This window comes from Salvia hispanica, chromosome 5 (genome assembly GCF_029641045.1).
Source record: "Salvia hispanica isolate PSC_SH4W2 chromosome 5, Shi_PSC_v1, whole genome shotgun sequence".
NCBI lineage: Eukaryota > Viridiplantae > Streptophyta > Magnoliopsida > Lamiales > Lamiaceae > Salvia > Salvia hispanica.
In genome coordinates, this window is record NC_142696.1 from 11329629 (window position 1) to 11348857 (window position 19229).

The 19229-nt window shown below is 39.6% G+C and overlaps 1 protein-coding gene and 1 non-coding gene across 2 annotated transcripts; one reads left to right on the top strand and one right to left on the bottom strand.

Annotated features, from left to right (window-relative positions):
• Positions 1-5510: 5510 nt before the first annotated feature.
• On the bottom strand, positions 5511-6857 carry LOC125189868 (uncharacterized). Its single transcript, XM_048087095.2, has one exon. It carries the CDS (start codon positions 6855-6857, stop codon positions 5511-5513), a length of 1347 nt encoding a protein of 448 aa, XP_047943052.2.
• On the top strand, positions 6799-6905 carry LOC125191500 (small nucleolar RNA R71). The gene has a single exon (XR_007171174.1). It is a non-coding gene; the product is annotated as a small nucleolar RNA R71 (small nucleolar RNA).
• The last annotated feature ends 12324 nt before the right edge of the window (positions 6906-19229 follow it).

Below are 19229 nucleotides of genomic sequence, written 5' to 3' on the forward strand. Positions count from 1 at the left end.
CAATTCATATGGAAGATGTTGCACCTTTGCTCCTTATGCTCTTCAAGGTCGGGTTCTACATTGAGCATCCTTAGCATCACTAGTGTCTTCAATCTCTCATCCTCTTCTTCCCCACTAGAATATGACATACGCGGCTCCACATTTGCCTCCTTGCCTTCTACCACTCCATCATCCTCATCCTCACTATGCACGCTACCATCTTGCCCAATAACCATCACCCTTTGGTTAGGGCACTCACGTGCATAATGACCATAGCCCTTACACTTGAAACATTGCACCTTGCTATTTTCCGTTGAAGAAGGATTTTTGTTAGCTTGTGGGCTCGGGTTTGGCGATGCCTTGTATGGTGTCTTGCCTTGAGTAATAGGTGAACTCTCCATCTTCTCGGAAGGGGTACCCCACTTGTTTCCTCCTATCCCGGTTTGGTTAGAGGCCACCCTCGCCTAGCTAAGAGCCACTTCTTTTCCTTGCCTCTCAAAGGTTTCGGCAAAACTTAGTACTTCCCCCAATGTGATTCCCCTTAAAGCCTCAATTTGGACTTTATGCTTCAACGAAGTGTTGAGACCATGGATGAATCGGTCTTGAGTGGATTCTTCCGATTCATTCACTCCAATCTTGTTCATCAAGGCAAGAAGTTCATAGTAGTAATCCATCACACCCATGGATCCTTGCCTTAGGTCTTGAAGTTCCCCACGAAGCTTGTGATAATAGGACTCCTTCATGATTCGGCACAACTCATCCCATGAACGCACATCTCCCATCCTAGCTATCCTCCTTTTCCTCAACACATCATTCCTCCAAGTATTAGCATTACCCCTAAATTCGGCCAATGCAATCTTTACCTTGTCACCCTCGGAATAGTTGTGGAGGGAGAATATTTTCTCCACTTGAGATTCCCACTCCAAGTAGGCCTCGGGGTCAAACTTGCCATGGAATTCGGGTAGGTTGTGTTTCAAGGTCTTGGACGGATCATCAAACCTCGGTCAGGGCTCCTCCTCGTAGTACCTATCCCTCCTAAATCTATCCCCATAAGGTTCCATCCCTCCATGTTGGTTTCCTACCCCAAAACGACCATATCCCCCATTTCCTCCTCCAAACCGCCTATTGACTCCATTACCCCCCCCTCCCCAAACCTTCCATTCTCCAAATTGTTAACCCTATCCCGTACATTCCCTCCTTGCCACCCCCCCCATACTCCTCCTCTTCCACATTTTCCTCCGGAACCTCATTGGGAACGACGTTTCCCATAGGAGTGGGAGGCCTCGTCCCCCGTTCTTCCTTCCAAGTGTTGAACTCTTCAAATAGAGTGTTTTTGGCGGCAAGCATGCGAGCTTCAGATTCTTTTGACCGAGCAATAGATTCTCTTGCCCGAACATCCATTTGGGTCATCACCTCTTGCTTGAATTCCTTCATCATTTGTGCCATCATGCTCACAAGATCACCTTCGGGTTTGGAACTACTTGAGCCCGCCCCCTTCCTTACTTCCTCCTCATGGACGTCCCCCATCTTGTTAGATCGAGTAATAGGAGGCATCCAAGTTACCTACAAACACAAAGACAAAGACTAGAAACTAGCCTTAGAGATTAGCAAAATAAGAAAAAGAGATTTAAGAAGCTAACTCACCCCAATGTAGTATCCCCTCACCCCCCCAAGTCACTCACCAATGTCACTCGGTAGGTTTAGAATATAGTGGGGCTAGTATCACACACTCTCGATCCAATTCCCACTCGTTGGCGCCCGGACAACTCAATCAAGGTATACACCTCAAGAACATATGGACACCAAGTAGTAAATACCAAAGTAATAATGATTAAACATATGAAAGCAAAGAAAACTAGGCCTAGAGCAAACACACACACTAAAGAACACAAGACATTGGATGAAGCTTTATGCTGAAATCTGGCTGATCTTTATGAATTTTTTTGGTATTGATCCCCACGCCCAATTTGGATGAATTTTAGTGGATAGATTCCCAAACAACTCTAGATCAAGGGAAAAATATCCATATATAGTCAAATTTGATGATTGGATATGTTTTGTATGGTTTTCCCCAACTATACCAAAACAGGGCAATGATGTTAATCTCCACGGTTAACTAGGCAAACGAAGGTCACACAACATAGATCATACACACCAAATTTCAACTTAATCTAAGTACAATTGATCAATCCGATCATCCCAACAAAACAGAGCAAAAACAAAAGACCAAAAGGAAAAATAACCCAACCCAAAGCAACAAAAGATCAAACACCTAGTGGGTACTAGGCTCTAGATACCAAATGATGTGGATCCATGTATTTTTATGATCCATTTCCCAAGGATTACCCATTTAATGATGCTTGATCTAACTATTTTTGTGAGATTGATTTTCAATTTATCAACACAAGACAAAAGATAATAAAGATCCAACCAACAAAAATTGAATCTAAACAAGAATGGATGGAAGATTAGGAATGGAAAGCATGTGTATAAAGATGAGATAAGAGAGCTACAACCATAGGACCTTAACCAAAAAGATGGAGACAACCCTAGGCAACTTTCATTAGCTCTATCACCCCTTGGCTCCACTACTCAATGGATACACTCCATTGATGCATACCTCTACTTGAATCAATCAAAGATAGAAACAAGCAACCTTCAAGGAAGGAATTGGATACAATCCTCAAAGAGGAAATTCTCTAGGGTAGAAACTTTAATTCAGCAAAAACCTCAGGAAATGAAATACATCAAGAGGTATTTATACTATGGGTCCAAAAATAGAAAGTTGGCCCACAAAATCTAAAAACGGCATAATTGCCCGGTCGGGCTTTTTTCACAGGCAAAAACGCCCCGCCCGGGCATTTTCCCTGTCCCCGGGCGAATTCCCATGCTGAGCCAGCCGGGTGCGCGAAACGCCCGGTCGGGCGTCCTCCTCGCGCCTTAAACAAATCGCCCGGTCGGGCGATTTTCACATCTGAAAACGCCCGACCCGGGCGTTTCCTCTGGAACTTCCGGTCGGCCCTCGTTCTTCAGCACGATCCTCAACTTTGGCTCATCCGTCCTCCTAGGCTCCTCCCGCTTGGACTTTTGAATGAAAGTTGCGAGTCCATCCCGAAGCCGCCTCGTCATGGCTCTCGTCATGGGTCCAACACGTGAGGTCGTATCAAGCGGTCTCTAAACCCGAAACTCCTACCCCGATAGTGGAAGAAATCAACTACATGCAAGGAGACGGCCCCAATAGAAATTACAACAATAATTATCGCCCTAACCGGGGGACGGTAATTTCAATAATTATAATGGCAACCGACCTCATCCCAATCTCTCTTATTCTAACAATAATTACTTGCAACACCCCGCAGGATTTAATGTTAGCAAGGGAGGAGTAGTTGAAACAGCCAAGAAGGAGGAAAAGTATGACCAAGGGATCACAAGGATCTTGGAAGTAATCACAAAAGACAGGAAGGTTAATGACACCAAGATCGGAGTGGTCGAAGCTAGAATAAACAACCTCGAGCAGGGAATGAATACGATCTCAACCGCCATAGCCAACATCAAAACTCAAATGGAGCAAATCCAAAAGAAGTTGGATGAGGAAAGGGCAAAGGCAGCCGCACGAGTGGATGACATCAATGAGAAGTGGGTGACAAAGTAGAAAACTGGGGACTGCCCAGTCGCCGGCGGACCGCCGCAACCATTGCAGCGGGCTGCCGCTGAGGCGTCAAATGGAGTCTGTCCAGCCGCCGGCGGACCGCCGCACACGTCACGGCGGGCCGCCACAGATAAGGCAGATACACCCACTCAATTCAAGCATTTTTTGAACATGTTTTGTAAAGTTCATACTAACATTCCTCTAGTTGAATCGTTGCAGGAAATACCCAAATATGTGAAGCTACTAAGGGAGACAGTGATGAGGAAGAGAAAGCCGACAAAAGCCGACCTTAAGCTACTACCTCGTTGCAGCGAGATCATTCAAAAGGAGAAGGCAGTGAAGCAGAGAGATTCGGGCCAATTCATTATCCGATGCCGGATTGGAGAGGGAAAGGTTGACAAGGCCCTATGCGATTTAGGATCGTCCATCAATCTCATGCCACTAAAGTACTACGAAAAGCTCAACCTTGGGCCACTCAAAACTTCAGACGTAACACTCAGGTTGGCCGATAACTCGTCCATAAAAACTGTTGGTATGATTGAGGATGTCCTAGTGAAAGTCGATGATTTCATTTTTTTTTTTGCTGATTTTATTGTGCTTGACATGAAAGTAGACAAGAACGTTCCTCTAATCTTAGGGAGAGATTTTCTTGCTACTTGCAAAGCTTTGATTGATGTAGGTCGTGGCGAGATCACAATTAGCGATAACTATAGCCAGTCTGCCTATAAGATCGAGAGCGAGATGCTCAAGTTTGAGGAAGCAAAGCGGGCGAAGATGGAGCGGCAGTGTAGGGCAGTCATGGTCACGGATTTGGCCAAACCTCAAGACCCCTTTGAAGTGGAGGATCATACTACCTCCACTATTTACATTGTGAACGAGGTAAGACGTTCTCCCAATAAAGACAATACTAATCCCTCTACCTCTACTCCGCAGAAAAAGAAGCAAAAGAGGAAAGAAAGCACCCAAGGAGGACCCCGAGGTTTATGTTATCAAAAAAAATAAGGGGAAATACAAGTGGTGGAAGAAGCTAGGGACCAAGTTGCTCCCTATGCCCATTTTCAACACTCGGGTCGCTGATCCGCCCAATTAGTGGGTCACTTCAAGTCGAGCTAACCACTTCAAGGCTTGTACCCCTCTTCTAAGTGAATCCTATGCATGTAAATGGTTGGGCTTATTCCCTTGATGTCTGATATGGACCACCCAATAGCACTCTTGTGCTTTCTAAGAACTCTCAACATTTTATCCAACTCAGAACTAGAAAGGGAAGATGATACAATTACCGGAAAAGTATCATTCTCTCCAAGAAAGTCATATTGCAAGTGCGATGGTAGTGGCTTCAACTCAAGCTTCTTGCTTTCTACTTCTTCCTTTCTATCTTCACTTTCATCCCTAAGAGGTAGAAATTGTGGACGACATGATCTAGGAATCTCTTTAGCCGAGTCCAAAGCACCTACAAATTCCAACAACTCAAGGTTAGCATCTTAAATATAAAGAGAGTGAGAAGAATAAAAAGAGTGAGAAATGCATCTCTCTAATTGATCATCCAAGTAAGAGGTCGGTGCCACTCTTCCAACACACTCATCCATCACGGTCACAACATTGCAATGTTGAAGACTTCCTTCTGTTCCACATCATGCCTCTTCAAGGCCTCATATATCAAAAATGTCACACTCTCATCATTAAGGCGGAGTGTAAGCTCTCCCTTTGAAACATCTATCATGGCCTTCCCGGTAGCAAGGAATGGTCTCCCCAATATAAGAGGTACAACTCTATCCTCTTCCATGTCCAACACCACAAAGTCAACGGAGAATATGAAGTCATTCACCATCACCAAAATATCTTCAACTATGCCAGAGGGGTATGATATAGATCTATCGGCCATTTACAAAGTAATGCTAGTGGACTTCAACTTGCCAATAATCAACTTGTTGAAAAAGTACAATGGCATAAGATTGATGCTAGCACCTAGATCGCACAAGGCATTCTCCACAAAGCAATTTCCAATAGTGCACTCAATAGTAAAGCTCCCCGGATCCGACTTCTTGGCCGGTAACTTCTTTTGAATAATTGCACCACAACTCTCCGTCAAGTTGACCGTCTCATAATGCCCCCATTTCCTCTTTTGTGAGACAACATCCTTGAGGAACTTTGCATAGCTCGGCATTTGTTGAAGTGCTTCAACAAGAGGGATGTTGATTTGAACTTTCCTAAAGATATCCAAGAATCTTGAAAATTGTTCATCCTTCTTCTTCTTTTGTATCATTTGAGGAAAGGGAAGCTTAACTTCCATGGGTTTGGGAGGAACAATTATCTCGGGTTGAACCTTAGGCGAGCTCTCCGGTGGTGTTTCCATCTCTATTTCCTCTTCTTCTTCGGGTTGAACAATAGCTTCCTTTTCGGGCATAGAGGAACCCCCATAGCTTGTTCCACTCCTCAAATTAATTGTCTTGCAATCTTTTGGGTTAGAAATAGTGTTGCTTGGAAATTGTCCCGGTTGATGAAGTTGACCCATGGATTGAGCAATTTGACTCATTTGGTGCTCCAAGGCCCCCATTCTTTTAGTAACTTCTACTACCGCCGTCTCAACTTTATCAATTCTCTTGGTGGAGTGTTCCATAATCCCATCGGTCTTCTCCATCAAAGCTTTTAGAAGCTCATTGGTAACATCACTTGAAGACTTTGAAGTGCCAGGTGCATTGTTAACCCCACTTGGTTGAATAGCATTATTCGGTTTCCCATAAGAAAGGTTTGGATGTGCATTGAAGGATGGAAGGTAATTACCACCCCCATTGTTGGGGCGATAATTGTAGAAGTTCCTTTGATTTCCTCCTTGGTTTCCCCCTTGATGCACATAATTAACATCTTCTACGGTAGATTGAGGCTCTACATTGGATGCCATCCCCAAACTTATGCTATCCACCTTTTGATTGAGAATCATCATTTGTTGGTTGAGGAGATTGAATGCATCCGAATCGACAACCGAAGCTACCGGCATTGAGCCATCTCGACCCGAACTCCAACTCTTGCTAGTGTATGCAAGCCTTTGAAACATCTTCTTGCACTCTTCGACCCCCTTGTCCAAGAATGATCCCCCCGAACCAAAGTCTAGTTGACTTTTGATAAATTCCAAGCATCCATTGTAGAAAAGGCTCACTTGATGGCCCGGAGATAACCCATGGTTAGGACACTTCTTCAACAAAGCATTGAATCTCTCCCATGCTTCAAACATAGATTCTTAGCTCTTCATTTTAAAATGGGAGATCTCCGTTTGTAGGTTGAGAGTAGAGCTAAGAGGGAAGAACCTCTCCAAGAACTTTTTGGCTAAGTCGTCCCAACTTATGACTGAGCCCGGCTCAAGGTTATCAAACCAATCTCTAGCATATCCCGTCAATGAGAATGGGAATAGCCTAAGCTTGATCGTATCTTCGGAAACCCCATTAAGCTTGGTTGTGTTGGAAATCTCCAAGAATTTGGCTAAGTGCACATAAGGATCCTCCGTGGGCCTTCCTGAGAAAACACGTTGCTCCACAAATTTGATCAATGCCGTCTTCAACTCAAAGTTGTTGGCATTCACTCTTGTATCAATGGGTGGCATTGGGATATTAACGTTCCCAAATGCATTTCTAACCGGTGTCTCTCTTCTCCTTTCCCCCTCTCTTTCCCTTCTCATCTCCTCCATTTGTTGTTGTAGATGGAGGATAATTTGGTCTTGATTAAGGGAGGTGGAGGTGGAGGTGGTACTTCCTCGTTGTTCCCATTTGGATTTTCCATTGGCTCAACTAGATGTTGAGCTCGTGCTCTCCTCCTTCGTCCTCCTCTTCTTCTATTGGCGACTTCTATCTCTAAATTAATCGGCTCAAGGGGAAGATGCCTTGAGCGCGTGAGCATAAAAACCTACACAACACAAGAGAGGAAACAAAGGGAAATTAGAGCTAAACTAGAAAACTAAACTAAATAAAGCAAGTAAATGTCTAAACTAGTATTCTCTATCTTATCACAATATCAAACACAAAAGCAAATTAGTCCCCGGCAATGGCGCCAAAAACTTGACTCATGCTAAATTTGCAATGAATATGTCACCCACAAGTGTATGGGGTATGTAGCACGTGGCAAGTTGAAATTATCGATCCTCGAAGACTAAATGCCGGCTTGAGTACCATGATGCAACTTTGACTAATAGAAAGGGTTTTTGGTTTTTCATAACTAAGATCAATGAACAAGTAAACAAATAAGAGCAAATTAGGAAAGTAAAGCAAATAAAAGGTAGTTTTCACACAAATTGGGAAGGTAGGGATATGGATCCGTTGGTATGGATCACAGGTGTTCACCTAGGGATCATGCTTATCTATCTGGTCTCGTGTGTGGCTAGGAAGGTCGAGTTAATTGGTTAGACCCTCTCTCAGGTGCATCTAACGCGTTGATCGACCTCTAATGTCGGAGTCTCCTCCCTCTCTCTAGCTATGCATCTCTCGATAACATAAAACGCACGGAGTTGTTGATTATTTATCAATCTAACCAAGCATCTCTCAATGACAATGATTAGAACAAGTCATCCAATTGGTAGCTAAGCAATTAGACAATGAAAAATTCCAATAACCAACAAAACCATCACAAAAGAGATAGATAGCATAAATCAAGGTTTAACCCATGGATTCCATACAAACTTCACCAATATCCCTAATAAAGACTTAGCTACTCATAGTCGAAGCTAAAACAAAAGAAAATACAAGAACAACAAAGGAAAACATAGTAGAAATAGAAAATAGAACTCCCTAAGGTGGACTTGATGTTGGGGAGAATCTTCTTCTTCAATATCTTGAAAATGGAAGCCTCCTTGCCTTCAATCCTCTTGAATCTCTCGATTTCTCTCTCAATTTTGCAATGGGGGAAGTTAGGGTTCGAAAATGAGTGAGAACCCTTTTATACTCGGAGTGAAAATCAGGATTAAGTGAGCACATATACGAAACCCCCCGGTCGGGTGATTTGTAAGTGGTGAAACACCCGACCGGGTTTTCTTTCCGAAGCTCGATTTCTTCAAAACACCCGACCGGGTTTTCCGAGAAATGGGAAACACCCGGTCAGGTTTTCTCTCTGGAAAACTCCTCAAAATTCAGCTTCGGCTCGTTTCAACCTGTTTCATCACAAAACTACGACAAACCCATTAACTCACCTAATTAGTGTATATGTGGTGAAAAACCTATATTAAACATCTTAAACCATCAAAAGCACTCTCTACTCACCCATAAAACAAGCCTAAACTATGAGTTTGTCAACCCGTTAACAAATAATATTAATATTATTAATTTTTAGTATTTAAAATTGATTTTTTTTTGTTGGATTTCTTTGCTATGAATCTATTGATGTTATTGTTCACTAGATCACATTGTGTAATCAGATTTTAGGTTTTTAGTTAAACTCTTAAAGTCAGATTCGTAGTTTCGTAACTTTTGTTAATCAATAGTAATTGTTATCATTTTCTTACTTGTGTTATTAATAGCAGTTGTTATAGTGTCGTGTCATATACGTGTTGTTCTCGTGTCGTGTTGACCCAGCGTAGTTCGTGTCGTTAATGGGTTCGTGCCGGGTTCGGGTTTTAGGGTAGCGGCCCGTGTGTTCGGGTTCAGGTTTTGGGATTTCTTAACGGGCCGTGTTCGTTTTTGTCCTTATTGGATCGTGTCGTTAACAGGTTGACTCGATAACGACCCAACACGCACGATTTGCCACCCCTACTTTTACCATATGAAAACTCTAAGTTTGATCTATTGAATGGAGTAAAAAAATGTTTTATCAATTGTGTTTCATCGTCGACCGCCGATCACGTAAGTTGAAATCAAATAGTCGACTGACAAATGACTTTACAAGAAATGTGGAATAAAAAATCAATGCTTAACCATTGGCTTTTAACTAGAATAGAGAGATCAAGGTAGCTAAGTCGTTGGAGGATAGGATATTAATTTAATCTGAAACTCATGGATTGACCCGAATAGTCTACAATATTATAAAGTTAGGGTTAAAAATTTATAACCTAGAAAAGTTACAACCCGAATAGCCCGCAACCCAATAGCGCTGGCTTGAAATTAACCCGAGCCTATAGAATTTGCCTAAAATATAATAATTCTCATTTTTAATTGTCAATTTTCATTAATTTTTCAAACTTTTAGAAGTTAGTCAAATATTTTTATCAAATGTATATGAATATATATATATTACTCCTAATTCAATATTTTAAAGTTATACTACTATTTCTTCATTTTATTTTTACAATTACTATGAATTCAAAAATTAAAAATGATAAAAAAAATATTTTCGTATCTTTATGAGTTACCAATAGAATTATACTTTATCTATATTCCATAAGAATATACTCCCTCTGTCCCAATAAATATGAAACGTTTGTTTTTCGGCACAGGATTTTATGTAGTGTTGTTTTGTGAGTTAAAGAAGATAGAGTAAAGTAAGAGAGAGAGAAAAGTAGAGATAAAGTTATTTCTATTTTAAGAAACGTTTCATTTTTAATGGGACAACCCAAAAAGGAAAACATTTCATTTCTAGTGGGACAGAGGGAGTACATACTTTCCTTTTTAAATCCATAGAGAAGATAGCAAAGGTGATTGATGCACTATTTTTTAGCACTATTAATACCTGCAAGTATACAGAATAGAAATAGTATAGCCAAAGGTCAGTACCGGATATCGAACACGGGGAAGAAGAACACAAAGTGTCTATCTCCTACTAAAACTCAATTACTATATGGAGAACCGAAAGTTTTTGAAAACTTTTGAAAACAGAAAATATTTGAAAGCAAATAACAACTGAATGCAAATAAAACACAGAGATAAACGATAGAGATAAGTAGAATTCCAGGGATGTGCGTTCACAGTTATGCTTATACAAATTCCAAACTACAATACCCTAGCACAGTTATTACTTTGATATGACGAGTCACCTAGCTTATGCTCATGCGATGCAAACGTTGATTACAAGATTAGGGTTGTCAATCCTAACACGTAACTCCAAAAAGCTCCTAAAACCCTTGAAAAGTCCTCACTCTCAATTAACAGTGTCGTTTTAAGGGAAGCTAACTGTAGTGTCTACTAAGTGGACCTAACTCGCTAGAACTCTCTCACAGTTATGAAGCAAGGTATATTAAATCATACACGATTGTGTCACTCAATCATGAAGCATCAAGATTAACTTAGGGAAGAAACAAAGTATAAACAAAACGGATATTAAATGGAAAAAAGAATTGTATAATCAAAGTCGTTACTAACACATCCCTAGAATCCTATGAGTTTAGTTACACATAATGGAATAAGTTAAACACATAGATTGAAGGGAAGACAATTTGAACATAAAACTAAAGCAAATAAAACCCGTAGGTTGAATCCTTGTCGTTCTTGATGTTCTTGAAATCCTTCTTCAACTGCTTGCACAATGACATACTCTAGCTTTTGATCTCTAGGAATTATTTTGCAAAAAGTAGCTCTCTAATTGATGAAGCTTGAGGTCCTATTTATAGGGAAAAGTCAATCCTCATTATAGAAGGAAAAGATCTTCAAAATATGGTAAATCATGGAGCAGATCTAGGTCAAGTCGGATTCGCCGTCTTTCTCCGGCGGGCCGCCACACCTTGGCCGGCGGTCGCCGCGTTGCAGTCCAGAGTCTCTGTTCCTTCGGTGGCGGACCGCCGCATGACCTCCGGCGGTCGTCGGGCGAGACTCGTTTCCAAGCATAAATTTAGGCGGGCCGCTACATAACACTGACCATCGGGCGCCATCCGGACTCCAGATTTTCAGACTTTGCGTTTTGACTCCCTTTTCGGCTCAAATATGCACATTTCTCATAAAACACGTCAAAATACCAAAATGTATAAAATATGCAATTATTGAACATGTAGAGTGACTTTGACATCAAAACGGACCAAATAATGGTCTTAAAACCGTGCAAAATCCGAGCGTATCTTTGATCCGGTCACTGTATGCAATGTGATGTTGTCGAGTCTTAATGAGCAATGTATGAGTGCAGTGTGTGGTGCACGAGAGAAACCAATCACCAACCTTACACCAGCTGAACTTGAGAATTTGACAAAAGTGACAGCTAAGGTGGAGGACCACCCTTGTGTTAGGATTGGTATACGGAAAAGCATATTTCGAGCATGTTGCACAGATAGAATTGCTTGTATATAATAACTCTACAATCCACTTTTAACCCAAGGCGAGAAGAAGTAATTTTATTGCGTTGGTGTTTGCGTGTGCATTTATAAGATGTTTCTCTAACATTTAAATGTATAAGAAGCAAATAAGTCTAATTCTACCACATAGTTGACTGGTCGTGAACGATGTTCACAGAAGGTGACGCAGTCGGTTCTTTGTAGAAGAGAAATAGAATTTCAGAACCTAAATAGGTTTTGGCTACCTATCGTGAAAGGTTGTAGTGTCAGTCCACATGTTTCCTTACCTTAGGAAATAAACGACACTGGTGTGGTATAGCACCGAAGGATTTAACAGTTGAGATAAGTCTTTCTTGCTATTTACTGAAAGATGAGGTCTCGGTGATTGTTATTTCTTAATCATTGTTGAAATAACATTGAGCATATGATATTGATTATGCATTACTTTGATTTATCAAATGGTGCAGATTTTTTGCAATCCAAGAATCCTGATATCTTGGATGGTGGTGATCAATGTCAAGAGGTGCTAGTATTGTTATTGCAATGAATCGTGTGCTGGGTGAGTCCAATTTGATAATATCCTCAAGAGGTGTTCGAAAAAGGTTTTATTATTCAGAAACCCGGCCGGTTGGAATTTATTCCAGAATAATAAATAAGGATTTTGAACTAGACAACTCTTGAAAAAAGATTTTAATTAATTAAAGTCAAATAGCAGACTTAAATTAATTAATGAATATTTATATCTTAAACACAAGAGATAATAAATTAAAGAGATAAAGCCTGGATTACTCGTAATTTGGGATTGGATGGGTAGTCAATATTATTATACTATAGTGGATGATATAATATTCTGTTCGGACTTGTATTAAATTGGGGCTCAATTTAATTAGTAAAAGTCCAACAGGTTTGGCCCAAGTCCAACATCCATGGATCCCTAATCTGGCCCATCATAACTCTATATAAAAGGAGATTAGAAAGGAGATTAATGGTGAATTAACTCTAAAATTTCGTTCCCCTCTCTACGGAGTGAACGTGATTTTCAGTTCTCTCCAGAACAGAAAATCTATCTTTTTTTTAATCAAGCCATTTTCGATTCTGACAAGCTTTGCCCACCCAAAGGTCATAATCTGAGTTTTGGATATAGATTAGAAGGTTTGTGGTTGAGTACGAAGATCATCACGTGGAGAAGGCGCAAGCAATCTCGATTCTTTGGAGAATCAGATCGGTAATTCTAAACCGTAGGAAATTCATTAATTAGGGTTTTAATTCCTTTTACATGAATTATTTGTGTTCTTGAATGAAATTTTAATTATTTAATATGTAGATAATTAATCCCATAATCGGTCAAATAGATTTGTAGATCTGATTTATTTGTTTATGCATGTCTTCCGTTGTGCAAGGGCCACCAAACCCCAACACCTTGTACTTGGAGAGTAAAAATCGGGAGTAAATTTGGGATTTATGAAACTTTTTTACTGAAAATGTGATTTTGTAAATGTTGAGTACTAAAAGTGTGCAAATTCCATTTTATGGGTACTAGTTTTGTAGTTCACTCTATTCTAAAAACAAATACACCTCATTTAGGTTGTGATGGAAGGAGTATGTGTTTGAATATAGTTAATCATTTTACCCATGTAATGTAAAAAAGATGAAACAATGGTAAAAAATGTCTATACCAATATAACATAATGATAAAGATTTTTCTACCAATATGAAATAATGATGAAACATTTTGTACTCTATAAGGAAAAAGATTTAACGGTATCCAAACAAAAATAACGAAATATAATAAAATGAAACACAAATGAAACTTTTTTGTATAATTTATTTAAACTTTAAATTTTTTGTACCAATATAAAATAAAGATAAAATTATTTTATAAGAGTCGTATATTTACCATCCCTCTTTGCCTCCTCTCATTCCTTGTACATATAGAGTGAAACACAAACGAAATTTCTAGATGCTACTCCCTCCGTCCCGCTTTAGGAGTCCCGGTTGAGTCGGACACATGTTTTAAGGAAAAAAGTATTTGAGTGTGTAATAAATAAATATTGTAGTGGATGTTGGGACCCACTTTTAATTGAGTGTCCAATAAATAAACGTTGTAGTGGATGTTGGGATCCACTTTTAACACTTTTTTATTAGTTGTAGTGGATGTTGGGACCCACTTTTAAGACTTTTGTAGGTATTTTTTATTAATTTATCTCAACCGGGACTCCTAAAGCGGGACGCCCAAAATTGATCAACCGGGACTCCTAAAGCGGGACGGAGGGAGTAATATTTATGGTAAAAGCTTAGGCAATATCTGGCGGCCATGCCATCAAGATTGTGACCAGAAAATTGTTGGAATCCGAATTTGTGTGACCTCCATAGAGGCGTACTTATTTTGGTTTTGGTAATTGCGAGATACATAAATTATTTTGTGGTTGTTTGCAATTATGTATCAAGCATAGTATGAGATAAATAGTTTTATTTCTTCTCAGCCAAATTCTTTATAATGTCTGCGAACCTTAAAGAAATCAAACTCGAAAGCCAAAATTATGTAGACTGGAAATATAAAATGGATAAGATTCACATTGCTAAAAATTTAAAGTTTGTATTCACCAATTCATGTCCTCTATTTCCTTGACAAAATTCTATAAAGAAAGTTTAAGAATGCATCTCATGCATGTACTTGACAAGTTCTTTGAGATAGAAGCCCAAACTACTTTATTTTAAGTAGTAAGGCATGTCTTGGTTTATATTGATGAAAGAGGAATATCCAATAAGGACGATGTCCAGATTCTATTGGAATATCCACGAGAGATAGAATAGTTTGAGGAATCTTCTGATTCAGTTACTCAAATAGTTTCTACACTCAGTTCTTCGTCAAATGTAATAGGAAGTGATAGTATGAAGGTTGTTACTTAAAGGTTGGAAGCCTTCTACATGATATTCACTTTATTACTAATAGAGGAAGATAACATGATAGATGACAAATTCCTTAAAGCTACATCTTTCCTATGTCTTAGTTCAATCGAACAGAAGACTAGCAATGGAAAGAGGGAAGAGCTGAATTGTCATCAATGCTTGCTGAAAGCAAGTAAGGCAAGATAAATTAGGTGAAAAGGCAAATTGAAGATGCATTGTAAGTCGGATTGACCTCTTCTAAAGAAGGACAATGACTTAGATAACAATGCAACTTGTAAAGGAGAGATCTTAATCCAGTTGGACAGTTATTGTAGTGAGAGCTATTTATTTATGCTCACTTAATTGTTTTATTTTGATGTTAGAGCTTTGTTTTATTGGTACATTTTAGTTTAGAAAGAATCCAGTTTCAGTTTCTAAACTTGTTTATGATTAAGCGATGTTCGATGTCATTTTATAATGCGTGCATTATTAAGAAATGTGATTCGAATATCTATCATAGTACAAAATAAATTATACATCATAGTATCTAAACAACATAAATGCAACAAGATTGAGTTTCGAACAACAGTTCAACTTCTTATACAATGAATGCTAAAGTATTTATGTCACTTAGACATAAGGCCAAGAAAATACTTAGTAATTGTTCAAACTTATTTTTTCTAACTCAAGTGACTATCGAGATTTTAACAACTTGCTTGTTAAATAGCTCGAAAGTCAAGTAAGTCTGGTTGGTGCACTATAAGTAAGGATCCTTTGGTGGTTCAAGGGATTCAGAATACTTATAGAGATGCAACATACAAAGACTAGCAAGTCTCAATGGTCTACACCATGGGAGACGAGCAATGAGTTAAGATTAGTAGTGGGAGTTAAATCCTAGTTGACTACTCCAAGCATTCTTCTAAAGAATGGGATAGTCATATAAGAAGATATCGAAGTCTCTCTAAGACAAGTTCAATATGGGAATAGTTTCACTCAATAACACCTTATCATTGATGGGATATACGTTGGAAACAACGAGTTATATCTTAAAGAAATTACCATAACATCAGTACCTTCTACAACACACGAGTTGTGGACTAGAGGTAAGTCTAGTCCAGCACATCTCAAGGTGTGGAGTTATTCCAACACATGTTTTGGAAAAGGTATCCAAGTAATTGGAGTTGTGTACTGAGGTATGTTTTAAGATTGTCCCGATTGATAGAAGAGGTACAGGTTCTATAATCTTCACGGCAAGATATGTGTTTGTTTATACGAATACTAGATTCTTTCATAAAGATTATGAGAAGAACTACAAGCCTAACAAGCATGATAATTCTCAAGATAATAAGAATATCTATTTTCCATCTGAACCAAGAAGTCATACCATTAGATACTTATGCATTTAGAAAATCAACATTTGTACCTAAGATTATAAGAGTCATGTCGTAGTGGGAGCGTTCCTTGCGATCATAACAAGTGCATGGATCTAAGAGTCTTTAGACTCAGTTTTAGATCGACTTGAATCTAATTCATGTAACTATAAGGACGCGTTGACTCATTCAGATAATCATTCTTGATAAGATGATAGATTTTGAATAATAATCTAAGATAGACAAGAATGTTTGCAAGACTTGCGATACTACTGAAGAGGACACAACTAGTGTGTGGGTAGTCACTGTGTGCACAGAAAGAAATAACAGGTTTGCTAGGTCCAGCAAATCCGCTAGATCACACGGTCTAGGAACTCACTGGTCGTCGGACACACAGAGCACTTCTTCAAAAACCCTCAACCACTTTACTAAAACGTAGCACAGGGAAGTAGGGATCGATCCCACAAAGATGGATGCGTAATAATCATGCTCAAGGATTTGGAAATTGTTTTTGGGTTGGCTGCTGCCACGCATTTTTTTTGGGTTGAGGAAATTAAACTTAAACTTGGCATTTTAAACAGCTACGCTAACAGCTAGATCTAGGCGAAACAACAAAAGCATGTACGTAAACTAGAACCGAACAATCACTAGATCTGGGAAATAAACTGACGGTGGGGACCATAACTGAAAAAGCAGAGTACGGACGAAAAGCTGGAAAAACAACTAACTAAGGTACTAACTAACAGCGACATCATCTTCTCCAACCAATTTGCATAAAACCTCAGAAGAAAACAGCATGAGCGAAATCAGAACAGAGCAGACTGGATTTTAACAATTTAATGAAGAACAATTAAGAACTAAACAGATCTACGGATGCTAGACGAAGAAAAACATAAAGCAAACAGAAAAACCAAAATCCATGCATAACTTGACTTCCCCTGTTCAAATCCAACCTCGGATGCTAAATCCACTCCGGATCCAAGCATCCGACACAAACTCCAGCCAAAAAAAACATTTCATAACTTCAGATTCAACCAACAACCTCCGATCAACAACAACAACGCAGATCTACAACCAAATTCCCAGATCGAGCACCAAAATGACAGAAACAGAGATCAACATGCAACACGCCGAAATAAAAACTCTTAACAGCAGGATCAACGTAGATCAACACGAAATAATACAAATATAACAAAAACTAAGAAATGCATAGATAATCAGTAACATCAACAGCCAAATCGACTTCCAAAAGTGAAGTTTGAACGAAATAGAATGCAAAAGAACTGAAAGTAAGTAGATTGTATCTTCGCCCTCACGCGGACGGTGTTACGACGGAATTTCTCTGAAGAATTGACCCCTTGAAACCTAAAACTACCCCAGAACTCCCATTTCCCAAGTGTGTGTTGTGTGTGAGCTAAGAGTGAACGAAAGAGTGATATCTTGTGTGTTGCATGCTCCTCTATTTATAGGCGTTGAGGTGGGGCCCAGCGAGGTATAGATAGACTTTGTTGCCCTCAGCTATTGACTCCCTTCTTCTAGCCTTCTTTTCCTTAGGTTCTGCTCACTTCTACTTCATTTCTTCGCTAGACTGTTTCCTCCAGCATCTCCTGGATCTAGTGATTCTGTCACACACCTAGCTTAGAAACCGTGTTAGACCCAGCAAAATGTAATGTTTTTCACTATATAACCGATGCATGAAATTAGCCTTATCAAACTGTCCACACTTAAACCATACTTGTCCTCAAGTATAAACACAAGAAAAAGAATAAGGAGAATTTCAAGCAAGGTTATCCCCTGACTCTAGACAGACTCCTATATGTAGACACAATTTGAAACTAAAACACTTAAAGAAAAACATACAAACACATAAACACATAAACACATATGCATGAGCTAGCTTCAACTTTTAGGCAACCGTCCCCACAAGATTAAGGTCAATCCAACAGGCTGCACTCCTCCAAATAGGCGCTTTCCCTTCCTCTACCTAGCCAATCTGTCAGTTCGTCAAGATAGCCTTTTACTTACCCAATTATTGGATTCACTCAATCACTCATTCCTCACCAGGGATGTTAGGATCGATTCTCTCTTAAGTTATTGCCACACCACTGAAGCGTCGGGTTATGAGAGTTCCTCCTTTTTTCCTGGGTCAGGTTATTATTGTTCTTGCCCTTTAAACAACTTCCCCCTGGACTTCGTCCAACTTATACCCCCTTCTTTTTATATCTTTTTTTTTCTCCTTTTTTGCTTTCCTTTTTTTTTTTTTTTCTCTGGACTTCGTCCAGCTTATTCCTCCATTTTCCTCTTCTCTCTTTTGGACTTCGTCCAGCTTATAACACCTTACCCTGGACTTCGTCCAGCTTATACCTTCATAACCCAATCCACCTATTTTTCTCCTTCACAACTCTTCTCCCTAAGCATTCAGTGGCGGCCCTTTAACATGTGTTAGCTCGAAGTTATTTCAGGCTTATAACTCGCTATTATAGTAGGGCTTCACAACTAAGTAAGTAAGGCATCCTCTATCATTCTCTCTTCACTCAGATTGACTTGGCTTATTAAAGGAAAAGGCTTCTAAGTTGAAATACCCCTCTATCATTCTCTCTTCATGCCGTATTATATTCACTGGCTCATGCGACACAACAAAACTAGACCTAAAGACTCTTATCATGCGGACAAATACATGCATTGACTCATCTCCCCCTCCCACTTCACTCAAGCTTGTCCCCAAGCCATCGTCGTGAAGGGGGGAAACAGAGAGATCAATGCAACAACAACAACAGTTTATATATATAAAAAAAACTTCTCACACTTAGACCAAGCATTGGGCTAAGTGGGAGAAAACACAACAAAAAAGAAAATACAAACTTCTCACACTTAGACCAAGCAGTGGGCTAAGTGGGAGAAAACACAGACAAATACATAACACAAATAGGCAACAAAAACAAAAACAGAGAACTGAAAGCAGAAAAAAAAAATAAAAGTTACTTGGTCATGGGGGTGATTCACTTCTGGGGCTGGCTCCCTCGAGAGCCAGACTGGGGTGGGATTCCGGGTCGGGTCATTTTCACCTTCTTCTTAGCTGCTGCTCCGACTCTTCTTCTTCCTGTTCTGGCTGGTCGGGTACTGGCTTCTTCATCAGAGACTTTGATTTTGTTGGGACTGACACTTGCTTGGG

What these genes read in the sequence shown, in the direction of transcription:
- LOC125189868 (XM_048087095.2), bottom strand. Translation starts at nt 6,857, where the DNA reads ATGTTTGAAGCATGGGAGAGATTCAATGCTTTGTTGAAGAAGTGTCCT.